The following is a 20,905-nucleotide window of genomic DNA, read 5'->3' as shown; positions in this document are numbered from 1 at the left end:
TATGCAATAATCACTAAAAATATATTTCTTTATCAGTCACACATATACTATTGTCCAGATTTCCTCAGACACTGTTGATCAACAGCTGATTAATGCCGCTGAAATATACAGTGTTCTAACAAAAACAGAGATCAAGCCACGTCTGTCTTTCAAATTTGGTGATAAATACCATTTTATGGCTGCTAGTATTTCGTTTGTGTTAAAAAGTCAAGAACACATTTGTAAACTTTCAATTTAACTTTGCGTGCACCGTCTCTAACTTGGAACATTCTCTGAGGAACTAGATGGGTGCCTTTGGCAGAGTGGAGTCGGTGGCGGAGCCTGTGGAAGTTTTGGCAGAGGGCTATCACACCTCACATAATGATCTTTATTGCCGTCTTCATTGGGCTGGTCTTCCTGTGATGCTGTAGGGATCCTGTGTAGCTTGGGTAACTTCTTTTGTTGTTTGAGAGAGCGGGGAACTTTGATAAACTTGGGTTTTTCCTCGTGGACTTCCCACTGGTACAAAATAATTCTCGGAAACGTCAACTCCTCATTCGGCTCCACCTGTCGTGATTTTCCAGGCGAGTCGTGTACCAATCTCTTCGTCAAACTATCGGGCGTATCAGGACGATTATTGTTTTGCTTGTACGAAAACCAAACTCTGATCTGCGGGCCCTTACGAGCTAGCTGTTGTCGTTGCTGGTCGAAGAGATCAACACTTTTCAGACTACGCTCCTGTTTATTCTTTTCTTTCTTGGTAGAATGCCGCTTCATCTTCTCGCGATTTGATTTCCTCTTTGATTGCGCGCTTAGCAGTCTCTCTCCATCAGTTTCGGGTACTCTTTCCAGAGATGACCGGAAAGCGTACCGTGATAAGTGGATTCCAGCCGATACTTTGTCCGCAATGATTGGCTCAAAGAGAAGATAATTTGCACATTTGATTTCATTTTCCCTTTTAGATTTGTCGTTATTTCGACGTGGAGAGAGACTCATATTTGCAATGTTCAAGAAGCTGCTCGAGTTAGTTGAACGAATTCCACGATTAACATCAGGAGTCGTACTGAATGTATTGTCTAACTTTGGAAGATTTATACCAGTTGGCAAGTTTCTCCACTTCTTCTCGGGCTCATTGTGTTTGAATTCCTCTTTATCGTGCTCCTTCAAGTGTGCATCACCGCATGCAGATGGGTTGTTTTCTCCACTGGGAGATCCATCTTCCATTTCTGGGATTGAGTCAAGTACTTTGAGTGGCATGAAAGACTTTCTGTTACTATTTCTCCTCTCGCTCAAATGGGGCAAAATGCTTTTATCCCGCATTTTCCTGGTTTTTGAAAGTATACTTTAGATTAATTTTCGTGGAAGCTGATACTTGGGCTGTTGTACCTCTCACTGCTTACACTACCACCTCACTGAATTTCTGCAAATTAAAGTAGTTGTTTGTAAGAAAATTTCATTAATTACGTTGCCTGTGAACTTTTCTTTGTCCGGGGGTGCTAAGGAAATTTGACTAACGACGCTTTCTTGCCTTTGAAGTCCCTTCAAGTGCTGGCTTTCTTTCTGGTTGCTGGGTTTTCTGTCGGGATCAGAAGTTTGTTCTCGCCCTGGTACTTTGCTTTAAAATGGTACACTGCAAGAGAAAAACAAGAAGGTTTATTTGATCGAACATCCAACGTACGAGAAGTGAAATCCGCATTAGCCGCAGAATTAGAGCAAAATTGATGAAACACTTGTGGAAATGGCGTCTTTTACTGATCAACTCTGAGAAAGTCCAATTGTAAACTCGAATTGTTGATTATTGTCGCTTTGCATTGCATCGTGTTCCTTCTTGTATCCCTCCTCTTAATTCTAGATCTAAATCGCAATTTGTTTTTAAATAGTAGTGCTTACGTTTGTCGGAGACAATTGGAAATATCTCTTAAACAAGATAAATCTTAGGAAGACTAAATTTCATCAAAAACATCGTTTACGCAATCGATATTTCTTCTCTGACTCTCGGTTGAAAGGTTATAAGTTGTGTTGTTTTGATGTACTGCAAATTTTCCCTCGCGCTTATAGACTGCTGTGTAGATATGACTTGTTATTTAAACAGTTTACTGAAGGTGATATTTGAACTTCTTAATTAAAGCGCAAATATCCTTAGTTGACTTTATTTTGAAGTTTTTCTGGCTGTGTTTTTTTGCCACTTGACAAATGTTTATTTGGAAAATATGTTTCTCGCGATTAGAAATTTGAATCATATTTTCGTTTTCCGGCGGAAAAATTAGGCGAAACTAAAAAAAAAAAAAAATTTGTTAGTGGTGATGGAAAATCAAATATGTTGATACCTTTTTTTACTCACTTAAAGATCAAACGGTGGACGCGTCTTCGATTTAGAGACAATTCAACAAATAAACCACTCTTTCACGATTCAAGAAAGACCAGTTAACATTTTATCAGCATTAGTACTAGCTCATTTAACTGTTTACTCACACTTACCTTATGTTGTACGGAGTTCCTACTTTGAATGTTTTCGGTAAACACTAAATTGAACGATACTGTGTTGCCGACGTGTTTAAACATATACCGCTCTGCTAGACGCCAATCTTGAAGACTGTATAATCAACTTGTTTGTTCAATAGTGTTTTCGACTTTTAATCTCACGAAATGAAAATGTTAAATAAGATCGATCAACGGGTTTGTTTAACACAGTCTGGAACCAAAAGGCTGGCAATTTACATGACACGTACGTGCTTTCTGTACTTTTTTCCCAAATATCTTTTTCCCTCCGTACTTGATACACTTAGTAAATTTAAAATTTCTGGATTACCCCATGGGTAGGAAATTGAATTGGTGTTTATGAGGAAATGTTTTGACTTTAACGAAAGGTTTTGTTACATTTTTATGACAACTTTTGACCATGTTATTTTAAATACGAATCGTTTTTTAAAAGCAGCTTTTTCATCTTTTGCCTGTAAGATTAGCACTTTATTTCATTTTTCGCGAGGATGCAGAACAAAGACCTCTAATCAAGGGGCGAGAAGAGCTGGAAAAAACTAATTAGTTTTACAACTTTAATCACCTGCTCGTCGGCAAAATCTTTTTCTATTGTATTTATTTGTATTATTGTATGTGTTTACATCTTTTACGTCTTCTATGTTGAAGTAATTGGATTTGTTTTCAGTCCAGAAGAGAAACTGTTTGAAACTGTTATTAAAAATTCTATGCGCAACTGAACAATTGGAAACCTGTTGGTAAGTTACAATCCCTTGCATTATTTTCTTAGCAAATTCATTAAAGTGAAATTTTGCAAAAGGAATGTAAACGATTGAACGAACAACTGAACGAAAGAACGAACGAGCGAACGAACTAATGAGTGAATGAATGGATGCAGAATGCATTTTTAAAGCGGCGGGTTATCGAATGACTGTTGTAAAAAGTAATCTTATTTGACCAATCACGACAAACGTAAATAATACATTAAACCAATTAAAACGAGAGGCAGAACTTGCAACCGATGCTAAGCGCGGGAAAAAGCTCGCAGGCCAAGTCACGAGTGGTTTTGGTTTCGTTCTTGATTGGTTGAGAAAACAATAAGTATTTTCTTCCCTTCTCCTCTGTCGAGCGAAGATTTTTATAATCAAACAAACCCCTGCAAACGAATAATTTCATTTTAGCTAGGAAGCTAGAGCCACTGGAAAACTGTAAGATTGTGTTTATTTAAGTCAATTAACAGGTCAATACGTATTTTTCTCTTTGAAGTTTATTTTTAAAGTAAACAAACAATTGTCCATTTATTCAATACCAGATACTCTTCAAATTGATTTCAGTAAATCGTGCCAGTGGTCATAGTTTTGTACATTCCCATTGTAATTGCAGTTACCCCCGAGAGCAATTGGCATATTATTTCTCCTCAAAATTTCGGTACAAAGCCATTTATGTGGGTCAGGAGAATGTAGCATCAGGGGTATTGATCATCGAGAGGAAACTGTTATCAATTATCAAATTCTCCGTAGAAGCTTTTATAGGAAATTAAACCAGTAACCCAGTAAGGAGAATATGTATCCTGACATCAGAGTTTAAGGGCAACCCGGCCGAGTCCCAGTTTCTAAGATGTACAGTTGTTTGTCACGTGTCAGATAAACACTGTTCATGATTCAATTCAACATACGAATTTTTTTAATATATTATTTTATGAGGTGGAATGTCCTTAGTTTTCGTTTCTTTGGAGTGTGAAGGCTCGATTTATAAACCAAACTGGTGGGTTTGATTTGTTCGGAGAGAAAATATCTGTACGTATTTAAATACTCCGTCTGGTGTTGTAAAGCTGTAACAGCATTTTGGAGTGTTTGTAACGCATTTAAATTGTCTGTGGAAACTCACTTGAAGTGATTTTCGAGTTTTTGTTGGAGCAGACTAAAACCTAACGCGCTCTCAGTTTAGTCCAAGAGTCTGTCTTGTAAGGTCACCTCTCAGGTTTTATCTTGTATTTGATCATCATTTTTGCGGTCGTAGCGATACCAACAGTGTAAAATTATCTTTTCCAAGGACATTTTTCTGCTTTTGCTACGCTCGCAAAGTTTTTGGTTATCATCTATTGATATTATGAAGCGCTCTCATCGTCTGAGTTAGACAGCGAAGGCGGGGGCCCTGGTGACCCGTAGTCATAAGAATACAGTTCAGCAAGATGAACCTGAAGTTCAAAAGGAGATACCATTCCCTTGTGCGAATGTTGTCTTCTTTTAGGACTGGTACTTCGATTTCCTTCATTTCTGCTGTAGAGTTTTGTCGGAGTTTGCCAAATAAGTTGTGGAAGACAACCGTGGCATTTTCTTTGCCGATCGTCCCCAGATACTGCACTTTTGGCGCGTTCGTGTGTTATTTTCGTCACCGAATCTGAACCATAGTGACTTTTGCATGAGGAACAAAGATTGTACTTCTGGTCGAACACGCCATTCTGCGCATGCTCGCGTCCTGCCCACGTGACTCGCGCGGGGCCGTGCATTTTCCTCCCTGTCACCACAACGCTGTCGCTGACCGAGGAAATGGGGCGAGCGCGGGCTCTGAAAGCCCTTGAGTCCGCAAACTCGGGTAACGATCTTGCTTCGAGTCTACTTGGCTTGTCTGGACTGTGACTCCGTGACTTTGTCATAGCAACTTTAGTCACGGGTGCTAGGAGCACTGGACCTTTGACGCTTAAAGCTATTTCGCCCTTTGTTGGTCGAGCATAAGCGGCTATTGGTCGAGTGGACGGGATCTGCTTTCGGGATGCCTCGAAAGGATCCCGTAGTCTGCGAGTCAGGTATTTAATAAGATGTTGGACGTTTTCAAGCTGGTTTTCCGATGTTTCAGGATATAAATAATTGTCCGTTTGATTCTTTTCATTGACTTGGATCGCTATTATGTCTTCACGTAACATGGATTCTTCGTATGTTTCATCTTTTTCGTCCACAGTTTCCAGACTGGAATAAGACTCTTCATCGTTGTTGTCACCAAGTAGTGCAGAATCAGTCATTTTTCCATTTTCCTCGCTGTTTTCTATAAGGGAAGTGTGGACTTTTTCACTTTCGTTTCTCCTTCTGGGGGAAGTTCTTCCCGCTGAATTAAACCCGGCACTTCTTTCTTGAATTTTTCTTATTTGAACTTTGGTGACAAATGGTGTCAAGTCTGTGCCGTTCTTTTTATTCAGTTCCCTCTCCAAGTTATTCTTCCCGTATTTAAAGCGTATTTGTCGGGCTCTATCGTCCACTTGTTTGGTTTTAACTGACATTTTGTTGCATTGCAGAAGTGAATTTCTACTGGCCCCTTTTTGGCGTGGTGCAGGGGCGCGATAGTGCCTCATCTGACTAGAACGACCCTGATTTTGTTCCCAGCCTGTTTGGAGCCAGGACGCGTCGTTTCGAGAGGTGGCAGCCATGGAGAGCTGGCGGTTGAAAAGATCTGTAAAAGGTAGGGAGAAAAAAAATCTTTAGAACGCAGCTTTATTTATTTCAGGATCAACTTAGTTTTTTTTTCAATTATAAAAGTAAAAATGGACTGCGATTAGATCTAGAATGTAAGAAATTCTCGTTGATTAAAGTGAGCCCCTGCTTGAAAGAAACGTTTTGTGCTGAGATTACGTTTATTTATAAAATAATCAACTTATCTACTCGGTCTTATGGCCAAGGGACACAGAAGGCTCTGAATATATTTATTTTTAGTTAGCTTTTACAATGGAACTGTCAATAGCGGTTTTTATTCATTAAAAGCACGTTCCACACAAAACATGAAAGATAAGATCGGATATCTTCGCCAGTTTTCTGTTGTACTTAGAAACGATGGTTAACTCGCACAAGCACTCACTCGAATAAAACCAGAATTTAGTTTTAATACTTTATACTTGTAAAAACAAGGAAACATGAAAACAGTTTATCGCTACAGAACAGTACGGACCACTCTTTCTCATGGCTAAATTACTTTTCGATACTTTCTCAGTCAGGCCCTAGTCCGGTCCTATGTGAATTTTCACTTAAAAACTCCTATATTTAGCTAAGCAGGTAGGTGTTTATCTGGTTCTTAATTATTGAATTGACAGTCAGGTTACAGATAAGCTTTAAAATCACAATATATATTAGTTCAGTGTCATTAAACTAGATTACTGGAAAGACTTCTTTCTCCGTTTTTCAAATATACGATCTTTCTGTTCGCCATTTCCACATCCCCCAGAATACACCTTGTTTGCCCCCCAGAATTTTACATAAGCATTCCCTTCAGTTTCTCTTGGGACGACTGTAATACCCAGGAGAAATGGGAAACAAAGGTTATGCAGAATTTTGGAGGGCAAACAAGGTGTATTACGGGAATTGTGGAAATGGTGAATTATTCTCTTGCAAAGTAGCTTACTGTTGCTTTTCGTATATATTTACTGTAGTCAAGTTATGTTATTCAAACGCTCGGTGTAAAGAGAGCCAATATATAAATTGTCACGACAGCTGTCTATTTTTTTTTTGTTTCGAATTGGTACTTCAATAATCTGCCGTTAAAGGTTTATTGTTAGAGATAGCCTATTAAACGAACAGTGTTTCTCAATGACCCTCATAGCAGGTGGAATTTTAATTTCTGTATACCTTCACAATTATAGAAATAAAGCCGCTTGGATATTTTCTTTTTCCGACTTACAGACTTCAATTTACTTAGCTTTTATGCCCATAAGACCTCAAATCCATGAATTGTCACATTGAATTCGACGGAAAAAGTCAGTTTTAATAAAAACAGAGGTCTTGTTGGTTTTCGGTTCAGTTGCCGCTGGTTACAGCTGTAAAGTTACTTAACCTTATTTTCATTGATGAGAACAACAACATGAATCAAGATACTTTCCAATTCGTGCGTATCAATCAGATAAATGTTGTTTATATTTCGTGCGTACAGTATACTTGCGATGTTGTTGTACAGCTCTTTGAGCTGTACGAAATTTAAGTTTTGTTATTTGAAACAAAGGGATGAAAGTTTTTTCGTTGTATAATTTTGGAGCTTTTTAAAAGGTACTTTAGTTCAGTACAGTTTCATTGCCACGTACTTTGGTATATACTTACTAAACTTGGACACTTCTGCTTTTAGATAAGCGAGATTATTCACACGGTAGAGAATAAATTCTGCTCATGATGGATGCAGAAAAAACTATTTTGAATTTTATTTCAACACAGCCCTGTCAGGTCTGTTCCTGTTTAATTTTGTTTAATATTTTACCATTAAGATGCCAGATCGTATTCCAATCCCGAAGGTAACAATTAACCACTAATACAGATGTAACACGGCAGCCTTGCACGGGTTTTCGAAGCTTGCGTACTACAACATTGGTTTGCATGTATTCCAGTTAATCTAAAACGCAAAAGATTTAAGCGATGGCTGATCTTAATCACGAGATGTACTGCCATGGTTTCTTGCCGCGGTTTTGAAATATCGAAGGAATTCAAGTTGGCGAAAAAGCGCTTTATAAAGCCGTCACGTCTTATCGTTTCACGCATATTATATGCGGTAGTATGCTGAATGAAATTGACCAAAAACATTCAAACATAACCCCGGGTTCGATCCAGTATGGAAACATGAAACTCTATGTTATCTAGAGAAGACATTTAAGTTATTCTGAATTGCAGCTTATGGAGTGCAAAACGATCGGCCGTTGACAACAGATCACAAGAGCTTATACTTACCACGATGGAAAGGGAACAGTAGCCGAAGCACCAGCCTTGTTTGTAAGAAGTCAATTGCAATTTTCAAGTCGAGAACTTGGAATTCAAACAAACCTGACCGTCTCGAAGCACCTGCGCCTAATGAGTGGGATGTTTTCGTTGCATATTAAATAGTTCTTGAAAACACCAATCCCCTTTTTCCATTTAGATAAAGGGAAATATAAACATTATGGTCGGCGCTGTTAAGCCTTGTAAATCATTTATCCTTTGGTTTAATTCCGTAATCCTGGTGGTACCTGTCGACTGTATATGGCAAGAGAATTAAAAAAGGCGATTTAATTTCGCCACAGCCGGATGATAAGTGCACGCGTGTAGAATTTTGTTGCGTCGTGACTTTTCTGAAATAGCTAGCGACAATGATATAGATATGTGTTATTTTTTTACGCACAAAATATTTTAAATTGTTAGTCAGGATAAAGCTCAGCAGAGGGCTTATTCATTTACTTCCGGTCTCAAGTCAAATAACTTTCAACTTGAATGGAAAACAGAAGCTATTTTTTGAACATTGCACGCAATACGCTAAAGGGTAGAATAGGCTAGCTGTCGGTTGTCATAGATACCGATACTTGGTGTTCCGTCATTCCGTGACATTTGATATGCAGTACCTTCTTGTGCTGGCAGTCGTTGCGCGGAGTAATGGCAAATAACCTCTAAATGCCCGTGAAGATTATCGATACGTTTTTGCAAATAACTCTTGCTCCATGGTAGAGTTTCGTCAACAATAGCTCCATTATAATGTAGACGATTTATCCATTCGTAGAAATAAAATATCTTCTTAGCGTTCTTAGACGATTTATGCAGGTTAATCGGAGGTAATTTGTCTTAACGGATTCATCCTGAAGGTACAAATTGGGCTACAATTACGTCTGAAAATTGCCCGAAAATTCCAGTTCTCAAATAGAGTTTTCGTGATCCTTCGGACGACCTTCGACATTCATCGGAAGATCGTCGTAGGAAAGTCGGTTAGTCAGTCACCCTTCAGCGAGTCTGTCCGGCAGTAAGTAGGCGGTCGGCCGTTTGGTCAGTGGCTTGTTTTAGCCTTCGCTGCTGACAGATCGAAGGGATTCATCCCTATATCGGCAAAAATCGACTCAAAACTATTTGTTTACAAATACACACACAACTACACCTTTCGTTCGTTTACTAGAGATTCTCACACTAGAGAAACTAAGCACAAGTGTTGCACAAATTAGTTCATATATGTTCAGCAAAACAATAGTGAAAAAATAACATTATTTCAAGGTGGTGTAATTTATACAGTGACTACTGTGAATCTATAGTTACCTTTGTTTAATGTCCTCCATACTCTCGGACGTTTAATTTAAAAAACTCTGGTGCAATATACTTTTAATGTAACAAGCTGTGAAGACACTGTTTTACTTCACTTTGTGCGTTTTACTCTCACCTGTGAAACAAGAAGAAATTAACGCAAAATTAAGTGGTACACATTCTAGGTATTTTCAAATTGTCACAATTTAAATTTAACTTCAAAAATAAAGAAAGGTCTTGTTGCTCAAAGTTCGTTCGTGTGCAACTGCAGTATGGTTCATGACAGAGTGTTTTGCAAGACAAGCGGGTTTTTGCTGCCGCACTGAAGCAGTATTTAGCTAAATTGAAACCCACTGGAATATTCTTCCGCTTTTCATTCATGAATGCCTCACAAGAGTGTTTCATCGTCGCTGCATCGTCAGCTAAACCTGGCCTATTCGCCTTAAATCCCTTTGCTCTGCAATAAACAGCATAAACACTACGTACAAAGATATGTGTTTATGCTCGTTGCGTTCTCTTCGTTGGTATTTTGGTTACGCAACGGGCACTGCTGTACCTATTCCTCCTTTACAATAAATTCATTGTTATTGTATCATATTGGTGTGTTTTATGAGTGAGAGTTTAGAGCATAAATAAGCTATTTACGGTACGCAGTTTAGAAAATAGGTTTTAATTAAAGCGGTGCTCAAATGTGCCATTATCTACTTTGTAAGCCTCCTCCTTTAATTTTGAAGTTTCATTTTCTCAGAGCCTCACGATAGTCAAACAACAATTGCTATTCGACACGGAGAACCGAAACAGAATTGTTAGTGGTCACTCCGGTCATTCATCTGGAACAAGTAAACACTTCTATCATAAAACAAATAAAGTGAAGGTCTGAATTTAACATCTCTATGTGCCTGTTCTTTCAGATATTCGATTACTGTTTTAGCTTACAAGGTGAAATTCCAGACCGTGAGAGACAATTACTGATATATTTTAACTAGAACATAGTATGTTGAATCTAAAGATACCAATTTTTGTACTCCAATATGCAAGCCGTTTGCTAACTTTTTATAGCATTGCTGTTATATTTGTGCAGCGAATGAATGTGTTATAATAACATTATTCGATATTTGGCAAAAAGCAATCAATATCATGTAAACCCGAACACTTTGACGAAAGTTTTCATTTCATTTCACCTATCGTCACCGTTCGCTGTCATGTGAGTTTTACGCTCGCGTGGAAGTTGTTCCGCGTTACGAGATTGCTACAAAATTCACCGAACATGCTGGATTTCTTTTCAGAGATTTCGAATCGGTACATCAGTCAAATATATGGTTATCAGCTGCTACAGTAATTAAGTCTGAAATAATTTTCAATTCTCTGGACGTTCTTTTAATTAACACGATGCTGTTTGCAGTGAACATTCGTCATTCTGCGGTAGTTTGTAATTATAACTTTCCCCACGAAGAGTGTGCTCGAAGGCTAATAACGTGAAATAAACTGTGATTTAACTTTCTTCTTTATGATTACTTCAAACAGCTCGGATTCAGTCGAGGACAGCACGTTTGTCAATTATTCTTGACTGAGAAATAGAGAGCTTTCCGGATAAAGTAGTTTAACAGTGGCCAAATCCTGTTTATAAGATATAGTTTGTTCGGTGAAAAAAAAAAACCTTCTTGTGCAAGGCTTTAATACAGCGTATTCAGTCTTTGAAACTTCAAGCTCTTGCAGAGTTGCAGCGCATAGCTGTGTCGGATGGTTGTGTTGCTATGCTATGGGTTAATTTCAAGTCATTAAGTGATAACTTCATCATACCGTTATGATAATGTTTTGTAGTTGTCTGGAAGGATCTTTTAGCTTTCACCTTTTAGCGAACAGAGGTTCTCGGTTTGTTTCCAAGTGTCGTTTCCACTGATGAATCGCTTTCTAAGTAGCCAGGCCCCAAAAATATTTTTTCTTAAACAGTGTAATGGTGTGTGACCTTTCTTGTTCTTTATGCTTCCTCGCTATTTATACATAAATTGTTTAAGCTTCGCTGCGCTTCATATCTTGTGTGCGTAATATGTCACGAGATCTTACGACAAATTCAAATTCAAATGTAAAATTTCACAAAAGAGTGACGGTTTATTTCGAATGTAACATCTGCTCCAATTTGACGCGCAAAATAGAAGCTTGAGACCAGCTCTGAATGTTGTTTTCAATCAACCACAACTCTTCCGTTCCTAATTTTACCAGAAAGGCTGCTGAAGAGCTGAGGACTTTAAATGCAGGTCAACAATTTACGTTCTGTCACAAGGAAAAGCCACAGGCATAACCCGGGTAGCTGTGTGTCAATATTGGTGCATTTTTCTAACGGTACCTGCTTAAAGTGCTATTTACGCGGTGTAATTGGTCGAGGACAATCCGTCATTTTTTAAAGAGAATCTCCTGATATCGGGTGTCAATCCGTCTGCATGACAGAATTTGGACTATTTTTGAAAAAGGCGAATTTCATATTTCCTTAGTTTGAGAAGCATCTGTCCTGCGGATATATATTTTATTTTGCAAGAAAGTTTAATGAGAGTCAGTTTCCAATTCCTGAAATTTTGAGGTGGGGTCGTACGTGTAGATTTCGTGAGATGCGCGCGTCAGTAAAATTAACATTGTATTGTTTGTTTGATATTCTTACAGTGACGCATGCGATGGTTAAAAGTTTACGCGAAAAGAAATAAGAAAAAAATAATAATAATGAAGCATCAAGGAAGATTTTACATGGAGGAAAAAAATAGGCTCTTTTTCTCTCTCAAAACTGAAAATAAGTCAACTGTAACTACTATATTGCCCACGCAGGGCCTCACTTAATAACACCGAGGTGATGCGATCCCCTTCGTGTGAAATAACTTAAGCCAAATGAAGTCGCAAGGAAACACAAGCCTTTTTTCTACGTGCACAAGCGGTGATTGGCGTTTTCCTTTCCTCAACTTGATCAACTTTGCTCGGAAGCGATCAACGCAAGATGTTTATAGTTTCACAGCCCCCGACAAGTTACCAAAAGTCTTGTTGTTTCTACTACGCAATGCAAGCGTTTTCTGGTCCCCCCTTTGTTAAGGAATGGGAACTTGGGAGCTTTGGACTTGATTGTTAGGCAACGAAACGCGGAGCATTCTGGATGAAAGCGCAACATTCCCGCAATTCCACGCGCACCGCGCTCCAACCAGTGGGGAGCCTGGAGACGAGGCAGATACCAGCGGGCGCAAACCAGCCATTAAAGATATTCAATTTCTTGTTTTTCTAACCTGTGTCTTCTTAAGGATCTGTTTGACCACCTTTTAAACTGATTCCCTCGGAAAACTGAATAAGAGAAAAATTAATTGAAAGCAGATTTGCGTGCGCGCTATAATCGACAAAACTACGTTTGAGAAACTCGTCAGTATGAAAACGAAGTTTGGAAACAGAATGGTTCACTATTGCCTGTACTTTTTGTGGACAAATTGGGAGATTGTTGCTCTCGGACAGGTTGTAATTCTTCTAAAAATTATCCAGAACTTGGGAAATTCGGTAACTGCTGAAATCTTTCCAAACTCATGAATTCCAATTGGAATTAGAGAAATTTTCATTGCGCGCGCATTCGTCATTATTATGAAATGCTTACGCAATAAAGGAACTTCAGTTGTTCGATGTTCTCACATTGAGATTTCATTGCGTTTTTGCTGTGTGAAAAAAGCTCATTGTGCGTTACCTATCGTGAACAAAAAGTCGAGAAAACGGTAAAAATGTATCAAAACGGAGAGAATCTCCGTTCAAATGATGTCGGTGACGAGAAAACTGACAAGATTGAGGCAGAATCGAAGAAGAAATCTTTGTGGCCTGAGAAGGTGACCTTGCCAAGCATTCAACCAACAGTGATTCAAGCGCTGCCGAGCGTTCAGCAAGCACTTCCAAGCCTGCAGCCGGCAGAGAAGCTAAATCTACCAAAAATTCAGTCGTCGGAGAGAAAAGCGCCACCCAGGCCTAGCTCTGCAGTGAAGCGAACTCTACCGAGTATTCCAACCATCGGGGAATTAAGTCTACCCAGCATCCAAGCAAACGCTGCTACTTCAATGACACACATGCTGTCGATTCTTCCAACGATTGAAGAGAAGGCTAAACCGAGTGCTCCAAAGCCCGAGCTGAAAGGGCGACCAACGGTTAAATCGGCAGTGAGACGAATACTGCCTGACATTCCTCCACTAGAGGATCTCACTCTGCCGAGTATTGAACCGACCGTAGTTATAGTGCAGCCAAACGTTCGGTCGCGTCGGAGACGCCTACTTCCGATCCTTCCAACAATCATAGAACAGACGTCGCCAATACCCTCAGAAGAGGACGCAACCAAGGAAGGTGTTCACTCCATGATAAACGGTGCGTCTCAAGGTCCTGAGGCGAAAGAAAAAGACAGCTCTTCATCCAGTGCTCCGTCGGTTGCGGAACGAGCGCAAACAAGCCTTCAATCAGCAGAGAAGGAAACGCTCCCATGCGGGATGGAGGAATTGCAGAAGCCGAAGAAGAAGGCTTCAAAAAAAGGCTCAAAAAGACCTCGGAAACTTTCGAAAGGGACCCAGACAATGTTGCAATCAGCAGAGGAAAAAGTGATGCCGAGTCTTAAACCGATAAAGGATAAACCTCCGGAGAACTTTGGAACAACAGTGGAGCATCCTCTTCAGACAGCTCCGACAGCGACGAGTTCTAAGGAGAATCAGCCGAGACAAAGTGGCACCCTGTCGATTGTTCAAGCTGAGAGAGGTCCTGAACAGCCAGTGAAAAAAGCTATGGCTGAGGTGAAGCCGCTAGCAACAGAGTCCTCGCTGAGCCCGCAGCCTACTTTGGAACAAGCTCTTCCAAGTCCTCCAATAACGAGGCGAACCAAGAAGAGTCGTCCAGAGTCAGTCCCGCCACTTAACTTGGACCAACTATGTCCAAAGTCTCCGCCAGCGAGGCGATTAAAGTTAAGTCCTCAGGCTCCAGAACCACTGGGAAACGTTCAAGGAGCCGCGAGACAAACTCAGAAGAATACAAAAGCGAAGCGGTTAGTCCCACCGCTTAACTTGGACCACATAAGTCCAAAGCCTCCAGTAGCGCGGCGAATGAAGTTAAGTCCTCAGACTACAAATGTAGAACCACTGGGGAACGTTCAAGGAGCAGAGAGACAAAACCAGACGAAGGAAAAAGCAAAGCGGTTAGTTCCATCGCATAACTTGGAAAACATTAGTCCAAAGCCTCCGGCAGCGAGGCGAATGGAGCTAAGTCCTCAGACTACAAATGTAGAACCACTGGGGAACGTTCAAGGAGCAGAGAGACAAACCCAGACGAAGGAAAAAGCAAAGCGGTTAGTCCCATCGCTTAACTTGGAGCACATAAGTCCAAGTCGTCCGGCAGCGAGGCGAATGAAGTCAAGTCCTCAGACTACAGATGTAAAACCACAGGGGAACGTTCAAAGAGCAGCGAGACAAACCCCGACGAAGGCAGAAACAAAGCGGTTAGTTCCACCGCTAAACTTGGAGCACACAAATCCAAAGCCTCCGGCAGCCAGGCGAATGAAGTTAAGTTCTCAGGCTACAAAAGTAGAACCACTGGGGAACGTTCAAGGAGCAGCGAGACAAACCCAGACGAAGGCAGAAGGGCTCTTCAGCCCGCAACAAACACCGGAACATAAGATTCCAAAGCCTCCGGTGGCGAGGCGAATGAGGTTAAGTTCTCAAACCACGAGAGAAACATTGAGGAGCGTTCAAGGGACAAAAAGCCAGACGAAAGTTGAGTCGCTATTGAGCCCACAATATACACCGGAGCATAATTTTCCAAGACCTCCTGCAACGAGGCCATCAAAGGTTAGTCCTCAAGCCACGGAGGGCAAACCACTGAAAAGTGTTCCAGGAACATTACCGGAAACCCTGACGAAGAGTGAAACAGCGTTGAACCCACAGCATACCCTGGATCACAATCCTCCTAGGCCTGCACCGGCGAGGCCAACCAGGGCTAATCTAACGGTTACAGATTCAGAAGAAGTGCCTAGTGTCTCTTCCCGAAAGAAAGAAACACCGCCAAACGAACAACCGAAGCCAGGGACGTATGCGTTTCTGAACCTTAAGAGGCGAGAGTTCGAAGCGCTGCAACGTCTGGAACGTATGGCGAAACAATGCCGAGCAAATGACCAGCCGGTAGGGAAAGGACGACAACCGCGCGATCTTCTGACCGTAAAGTCAGCCTTGCCCGGAATTCAGTCAACAAAAGAGGGGGCAGCATTGCTCAAGCCTCATCCGCCAGCGGCAAACTTCACAAAGAAAGGACTGCCGAGCGTTCGACCGACTGTGAAACGACCACGCCCAAAAATCCGAGCGCCGTTCGACCGACAGTTGACGAACCTTCAACCGGCTGTGAAGCAAGCTGTACCGAGTATTAGCTCCTCGAACCTACATACCCTGGTGAAGCAACCACTACCAAGTGTGCAACCCGATGAGACATCAAATTTTCAACCCATGGTCGAGGAGACCGAGCAAAGCTCTCAATCTGGGTATTTGCCGGGTTCAGAACGGCAGTAAAACAAATATTTTAAACTTTAGACTTGAGTAATCTCGTGGTTATTATTTTCTTTTTCTTTTTTTTTTTTTGACTACTTGTATATAGGTTTGATTGTTTGGCGTCCCCAGGCCAAGTTAACCACGATGATTTGTAAATAGACATATATGATCGGCTCCGATCGGGAAACGATCACGAAACTTTCCGTGTGTTATCCGAACCTTAGATAATGTCATTACTTACATGAAATACGACATATGTACTGCTTCGAAACATCGATCTAACGAACGCGTCCGAGGTCGTTTGGGAGGCTTAGGGAGGTTACAAATATGTACAGGACAATTTCTGGCTTCGGCATTCAGCCTAAAGCTATGTTGTCTTCCCAAACGATCCCATACTCCATAGCGCACTCAAATAATGAGTCAAGCGAACTCCGCTGACTGTTGTTAACTGAGGATTCGAGTAGGTATACTCAACTGGAGGTCAAATGAACCCATGCCAGTCTTCAGTTAATAGCAGTCACCGGTGTTCGCTTGACTCTTTTGGTCTTTTTATGTCCAGTTGTATTTTGTCTGACTCTTACACAACCTACAGCTCAGAAACGAAACTTTATTTGAATAAAAATAAGACTAATAGCATGAAAATAGTCTGTTTCCTTAAGTAACAGTTTATAAATGTTTCTTCACGTGGTCAGGAAATGTGGTCTACCCTACGTTATCTAAATCGTATTTCAAGGCTCCTCTGCTATTTGAGTAATTTCTCCATTCAGTTTTACAGACTGAGATAACATTACAGTAGCAATATAAGCCGTTTATCTGGCCTGGGAGTGGGAGTGGGGGGCGGGTAGGTAAAAGCGACAGGAGTAAACGAACGCAACGAAACTGTACTCTGTCAGGAAAGTCGAGACTTCAGGAGACAGTGAAACAATAATTACCTTAGAGTTCAACCGGCACTAAGAAAAATGTTGCCGAGCTGCCTTTCAACTGAGTAAAATCCACAATGCCGAGACTTAAACCGACAACAAAATGAACTGCCCATCTCTCAATCGACAATACAGCGATTACCCTGCGCTCAGACGTTCTCTTTAAGGGTGGGTGGGTGTGTGTGTGTTGGGGGGGGGGGAGGGGGAGGGGGAGGGGGGTAGGGGTGTCGAACGAAAAAAACCCAGATCCAATTAAACGAACACTGCTAAGAAATCAGGTGATTTTACGGGATTCTCTGCTTTGCAGGGGGGTTCATGTTTGCAGTTTAACTTTGCTCTGTTGAATTGATTATTTTACTTTGCAGAATTCTAAATTCTTGAATATTAAAATTACACTTTATGTTTTGCCAAATTATTTTGAATTTATTTAGTATCTTAAAATATACGTATAAACATCGAGGTGGACATGCATTTTTGAGTTTTTTTTATCTTCCCTCTTTTTCAGAAAAAACATTTTTTCAATTTTCAGCTTAGATTTGTGTTCACCAAACAGCTATTTACATGTTCTTTGTTAGTCTTCACAATGGTTAAAACTCGGTTATTCAAATCTTGTTCATAAAAATCGCATGCATTTAATAAACCTTCCGTCGTAAAATCCATGCAGTGATATTTTATTTATTTTAAAATTAATTGCAATTTTTTTCCTTTCGACTCAATCAAACTTAAAATAACCCGATTAAAAAAAGACAACCTGGTATTTTCTTTACTTTTTTTTTTAGACAGCTTGCAAAGTAAACAAAAATTTGAATTCTCGTTTATCATAATTCCGCTCATTACGAATTTTGCTCTTTGTGTTTTAATTGACTTTCTTTCTTCAAACGCACAGAGGAAATCTAAAGCCGGATGATAGTTGATGATAGTTGATGATAGTTGATGATAGTTGAATGATTCTCCCCGAATTTTCACCGACTATCATCAACTATCATCAACTATCATGCGCCGTTTGACCAAGGCTTTAATGCCACTGACTACAAAAAATATATATATTCTTTGGTCTTAATTGAGAAAAACAATTCTGTGTTTTTACCTCGCTTCCTAAAGTGAAGGGAAACCAACAAAAGTCTTCAAAGAATTTTTAGCCATAATTTGGTATACAGAGTTATTTGAAATATTGTTTTTCGATATTTATTTCGCGTCTCTTAAAGAACGGCTGTGGGTAATAAAAATATTGACTTCTCAGCCGTTTAGACATTCAATATCAAACACTGATCGCAAAACCTTTCACAAACTACTTTTAAAATATCTATTTGAAACCCAGATGAATATTATTCAAAACGGAAATCAGTGAATATCGATAAGGAAATGTAATCATGTTGAAATTAAGATGTCAGGATCATTTTATGTACATTTTTTTTCTGGTTTGTCTATATATGGTTAAATCTACTCTTTTCTTCGTTATGAATAATTTTTACACAACAATGTTGAATCCCTCCCGTCATTAGGTACGTGGTTTCTAAGAATGGAACAATTAATCACTCGATGAAATTGAAATTGGCCTTTCAAAAAGTCAGATTTCTCCAATTAACTACGTGCGAAATGTACGGAGACTAGAACAGACAATAATCATTAATTAAGGTGGCAGTTTTCGGTGGCTGTATGATCATGACGTTTTCGCGCAATTGAATCTAAAGAGCTAAAGACTGTACGTAAAGGCTAAAACCTATGCTACGGTGTAGTACACTGAAGGAAATTTTTTAGCCAGAAAACCTCATGGAATAAGTTAAGAATAATAACCATGGCAATCTTTAAAGTGATACAAAGATCTTTATTTTACTGCCCACTATTTTTGTCCTTTGTTGTCTGGTACGCGCGCCTCGATCTCATTCCACTGACTTCGCGTCAAAACGAGGTTGTCTAATGACTTGCTGGTAACAGTATTTGGTACCGGCTGCCTCATTCACAGGTCGACAATCCGCGCATCACAACAAAGTTGCGTAAATTTAGCGTGGAATACTTCAAGGGGACTTCTTTTCATCGCCAACACAAGTATACCCGCGTAAGACGACGATTCTAAGGTACGGTCAAAAAATTTCGTCCTAACAATAATTAGAAATCTGCCGTTCAACCCTTCAGTTGCTATATTACAAAATGTTTCAATATTTTGTAGAGTAACGTTGTTTACTATTTAGAGCGGGATTTTCTATTACAGTTTTCTCTTTGCCGCGAAACCTGCCTTTTCATTGCCTTTTAGCAAACAGGCAAAAGGATTATTGATTTCTTGGCCGCTTCTTTCCGGAGGTCGCTGAAGTAAATCCAGATGAATAAAAGAAAATAAAAAGCGTGAAACAAGTTCGATTCAAGCACCAGGCGGCGCGGACGCCAAACTAAACGCTTTCGCGAAGCCAATTTGCGTTTGCGTTTGAATTAATAGGATGCTTGAAAGAGAATCACCTGGTGATTGTGTGTGATGTGACAAAACTGAAGATGGACTCCCTAACGACTCAGCCGCTTATCGTAAGACATAGCTGGACCCTCGCGATACGAGCAGAGTTTTGTTTTCGATCAATGTGTGTCTTAATTACCATTGGTTCGTTCTGCTGTGTACCTGGAATCCCAGCATGAGTTTTTCCTTTGCTGTACAACGCTTAAATGGATTTTATGTCGTGTATAGCTATTTCAAGTTGTGTCTGTCAGTTCTGTTCATTGATTCGCAGTTTCATAATTCTCGAAAACTGAAATAGTTATTGCCGGTTGAATTTGAGTCTTTGAACTGATGATTCGATCTCATTGCAAAACGAATTTATTGCTTCATAGAGTCAGAGTATAGGTTGCAATGAATTTATTCAATCAGTCTAGCTTGCGGCAGTGTTTTCTTTACCTCCTGAGCACAGATACTGAAAACAATAAAAACGGAAACTTTCAAACCCGCGTCACGCGAAGACTTAAATCTGAAATCTCTGGTTTGTTTTTTCCGCATTGGCTTATTTCTCTTTTTTCTTCTCATCACTAATACTTTGTTTGACCGGGGAATTATCAGAAAATCCTTTTCAAGATTGTTGATTTCGCTGTTGTATTTAAAAGCCGTTTACACTTTTTGTCAAAAAAAAAGTTGCGCTTTAATTAATTTTGCTTCCGTCGTCGCAAAGTAGACTAAATTCCCCGCAAAAATTGCTTAATGAATTTACGCTTTGAAAATGCAAAGAAACTGCGCTCCTACAAATTGCCTTCATTGATCAACTTGCGGCGTCATCAAACATTCGATCTTTTTTAATATCTCTGGGCTATATTGAAAACTTTCCAGAGGCGATTTCAGTTTTATTTTTCGCTGATGCAAGATAGCCTCTTGTTTAAGCAATTTTCAGTTTTATTTCAAAAGCCACACGCGGTGTTCAAATTATTCAGCGCGTGTTTTGTTGGGCAGCATGCAGGCGACGATGTTGACATTATGAGAGGGAATTCACGACTGCAGCTGTTTTTGGTGGGCGGCCTCGTCACGGATGTAATAGAAGGGAAATTTTGGAGACTACACCAAGAATATTGCCTCTGACAAACCGCACACGGTCATATAAAGAAAATCCAAGTGGCGAAATAGTCAGGTAGATAAAAACGCAAACCCCAAGATGCGCTTTCTTTTTTGCACGTGCAACGTAAAAATTCAAAATTATAACAGATTGGTATCAAAGCAAAGTACCTACCGACGCGATTGTTGCCCCAGGCAACCATTTACCATGACGTTTATGCAAAAGAGAGTGGTTCTTAACTTACGTTTGACAGTATTAATATCTACTCGCGCCGTGAATGAATATCGAAATTATTTCATGCAATAAATGAAAAAGTATCGTATTTTAACATTATGATACAGATAACTAATGATTTCGATTTTGCGGCGATACTTTCGAAATCAACGTCATTCACCCATCTGAAGTATGCGGACTTTTCTAGCATTTTTTTCGCGTAACCTCACTGTTGTGATTTTTCCTTTCTTACCGACATTGAGCCCTTAAGGGAAACC

General features: G+C 40.0%; 3 protein-coding genes across 7 annotated transcripts in view; 1 reads left to right on the top strand and 2 right to left on the bottom strand.

The window, feature by feature from the left end:
• Positions 1-118: 118 nt before the first annotated feature.
• Positions 119-1,835, bottom strand: LOC145466400 (uncharacterized). Its single transcript, XM_081450113.1, has one exon. It carries the CDS (start codon positions 1,297-1,299, stop codon positions 256-258), a length of 1,044 nt encoding a protein of 347 aa, XP_081306239.1. The 5' UTR covers positions 1,300-1,835; the 3' UTR covers positions 119-255.
• A 1,321-nt stretch (positions 1,836-3,156) lies between these two features.
• Positions 3,157-20,905, bottom strand: part of LOC145466333 (uncharacterized) — a 25,424-nt gene continuing 7,675 nt past the window's right edge. The window contains exons 1-3 of one of the 5 annotated variants that reach the window (XM_081450040.1): positions 11,256-13,026; positions 9,471-9,591; positions 3,157-5,898 (exon numbers count right to left, since the gene is read on the bottom strand). In XM_081450040.1, the coding sequence (XP_081306166.1) occupies positions 4,562-5,875 (1,314 nt within the window). In that variant the 5' untranslated portion in view covers positions 5,876-5,898; positions 9,471-9,591; positions 11,256-13,026 and the 3' untranslated portion in view covers positions 3,157-4,561. Of the gene's footprint in view, positions 5,899-8,147; positions 8,938-9,470; positions 9,592-11,255; positions 13,027-20,905 lie in introns of those variants that run through there. The other 4 variants (XM_081450042.1, XM_081450041.1, XM_081450043.1 and 1 more) reach the window with 4 other exon arrangements.
• Positions 18,318-20,905, top strand: part of LOC145466332 (uncharacterized) — a 24,537-nt gene continuing 21,949 nt past the window's right edge. Inside the window, exon 1 of the mRNA XM_081450037.1 lies at positions 18,318-18,968. The gene's annotated coding sequence lies outside the window, so the exon portion shown is untranslated. The remainder of the gene's footprint in view (positions 18,969-20,905) is intronic.

Source organism: Orbicella franksi, chromosome 13, assembly GCF_964199315.1.
Source record: "Orbicella franksi chromosome 13, jaOrbFran1.1, whole genome shotgun sequence".
NCBI lineage: Eukaryota > Metazoa > Cnidaria > Anthozoa > Scleractinia > Merulinidae > Orbicella > Orbicella franksi.
Note: the sequence above shows the minus strand (reverse complement) of the source record. Positions and strands in the feature narration are given on the sequence as shown.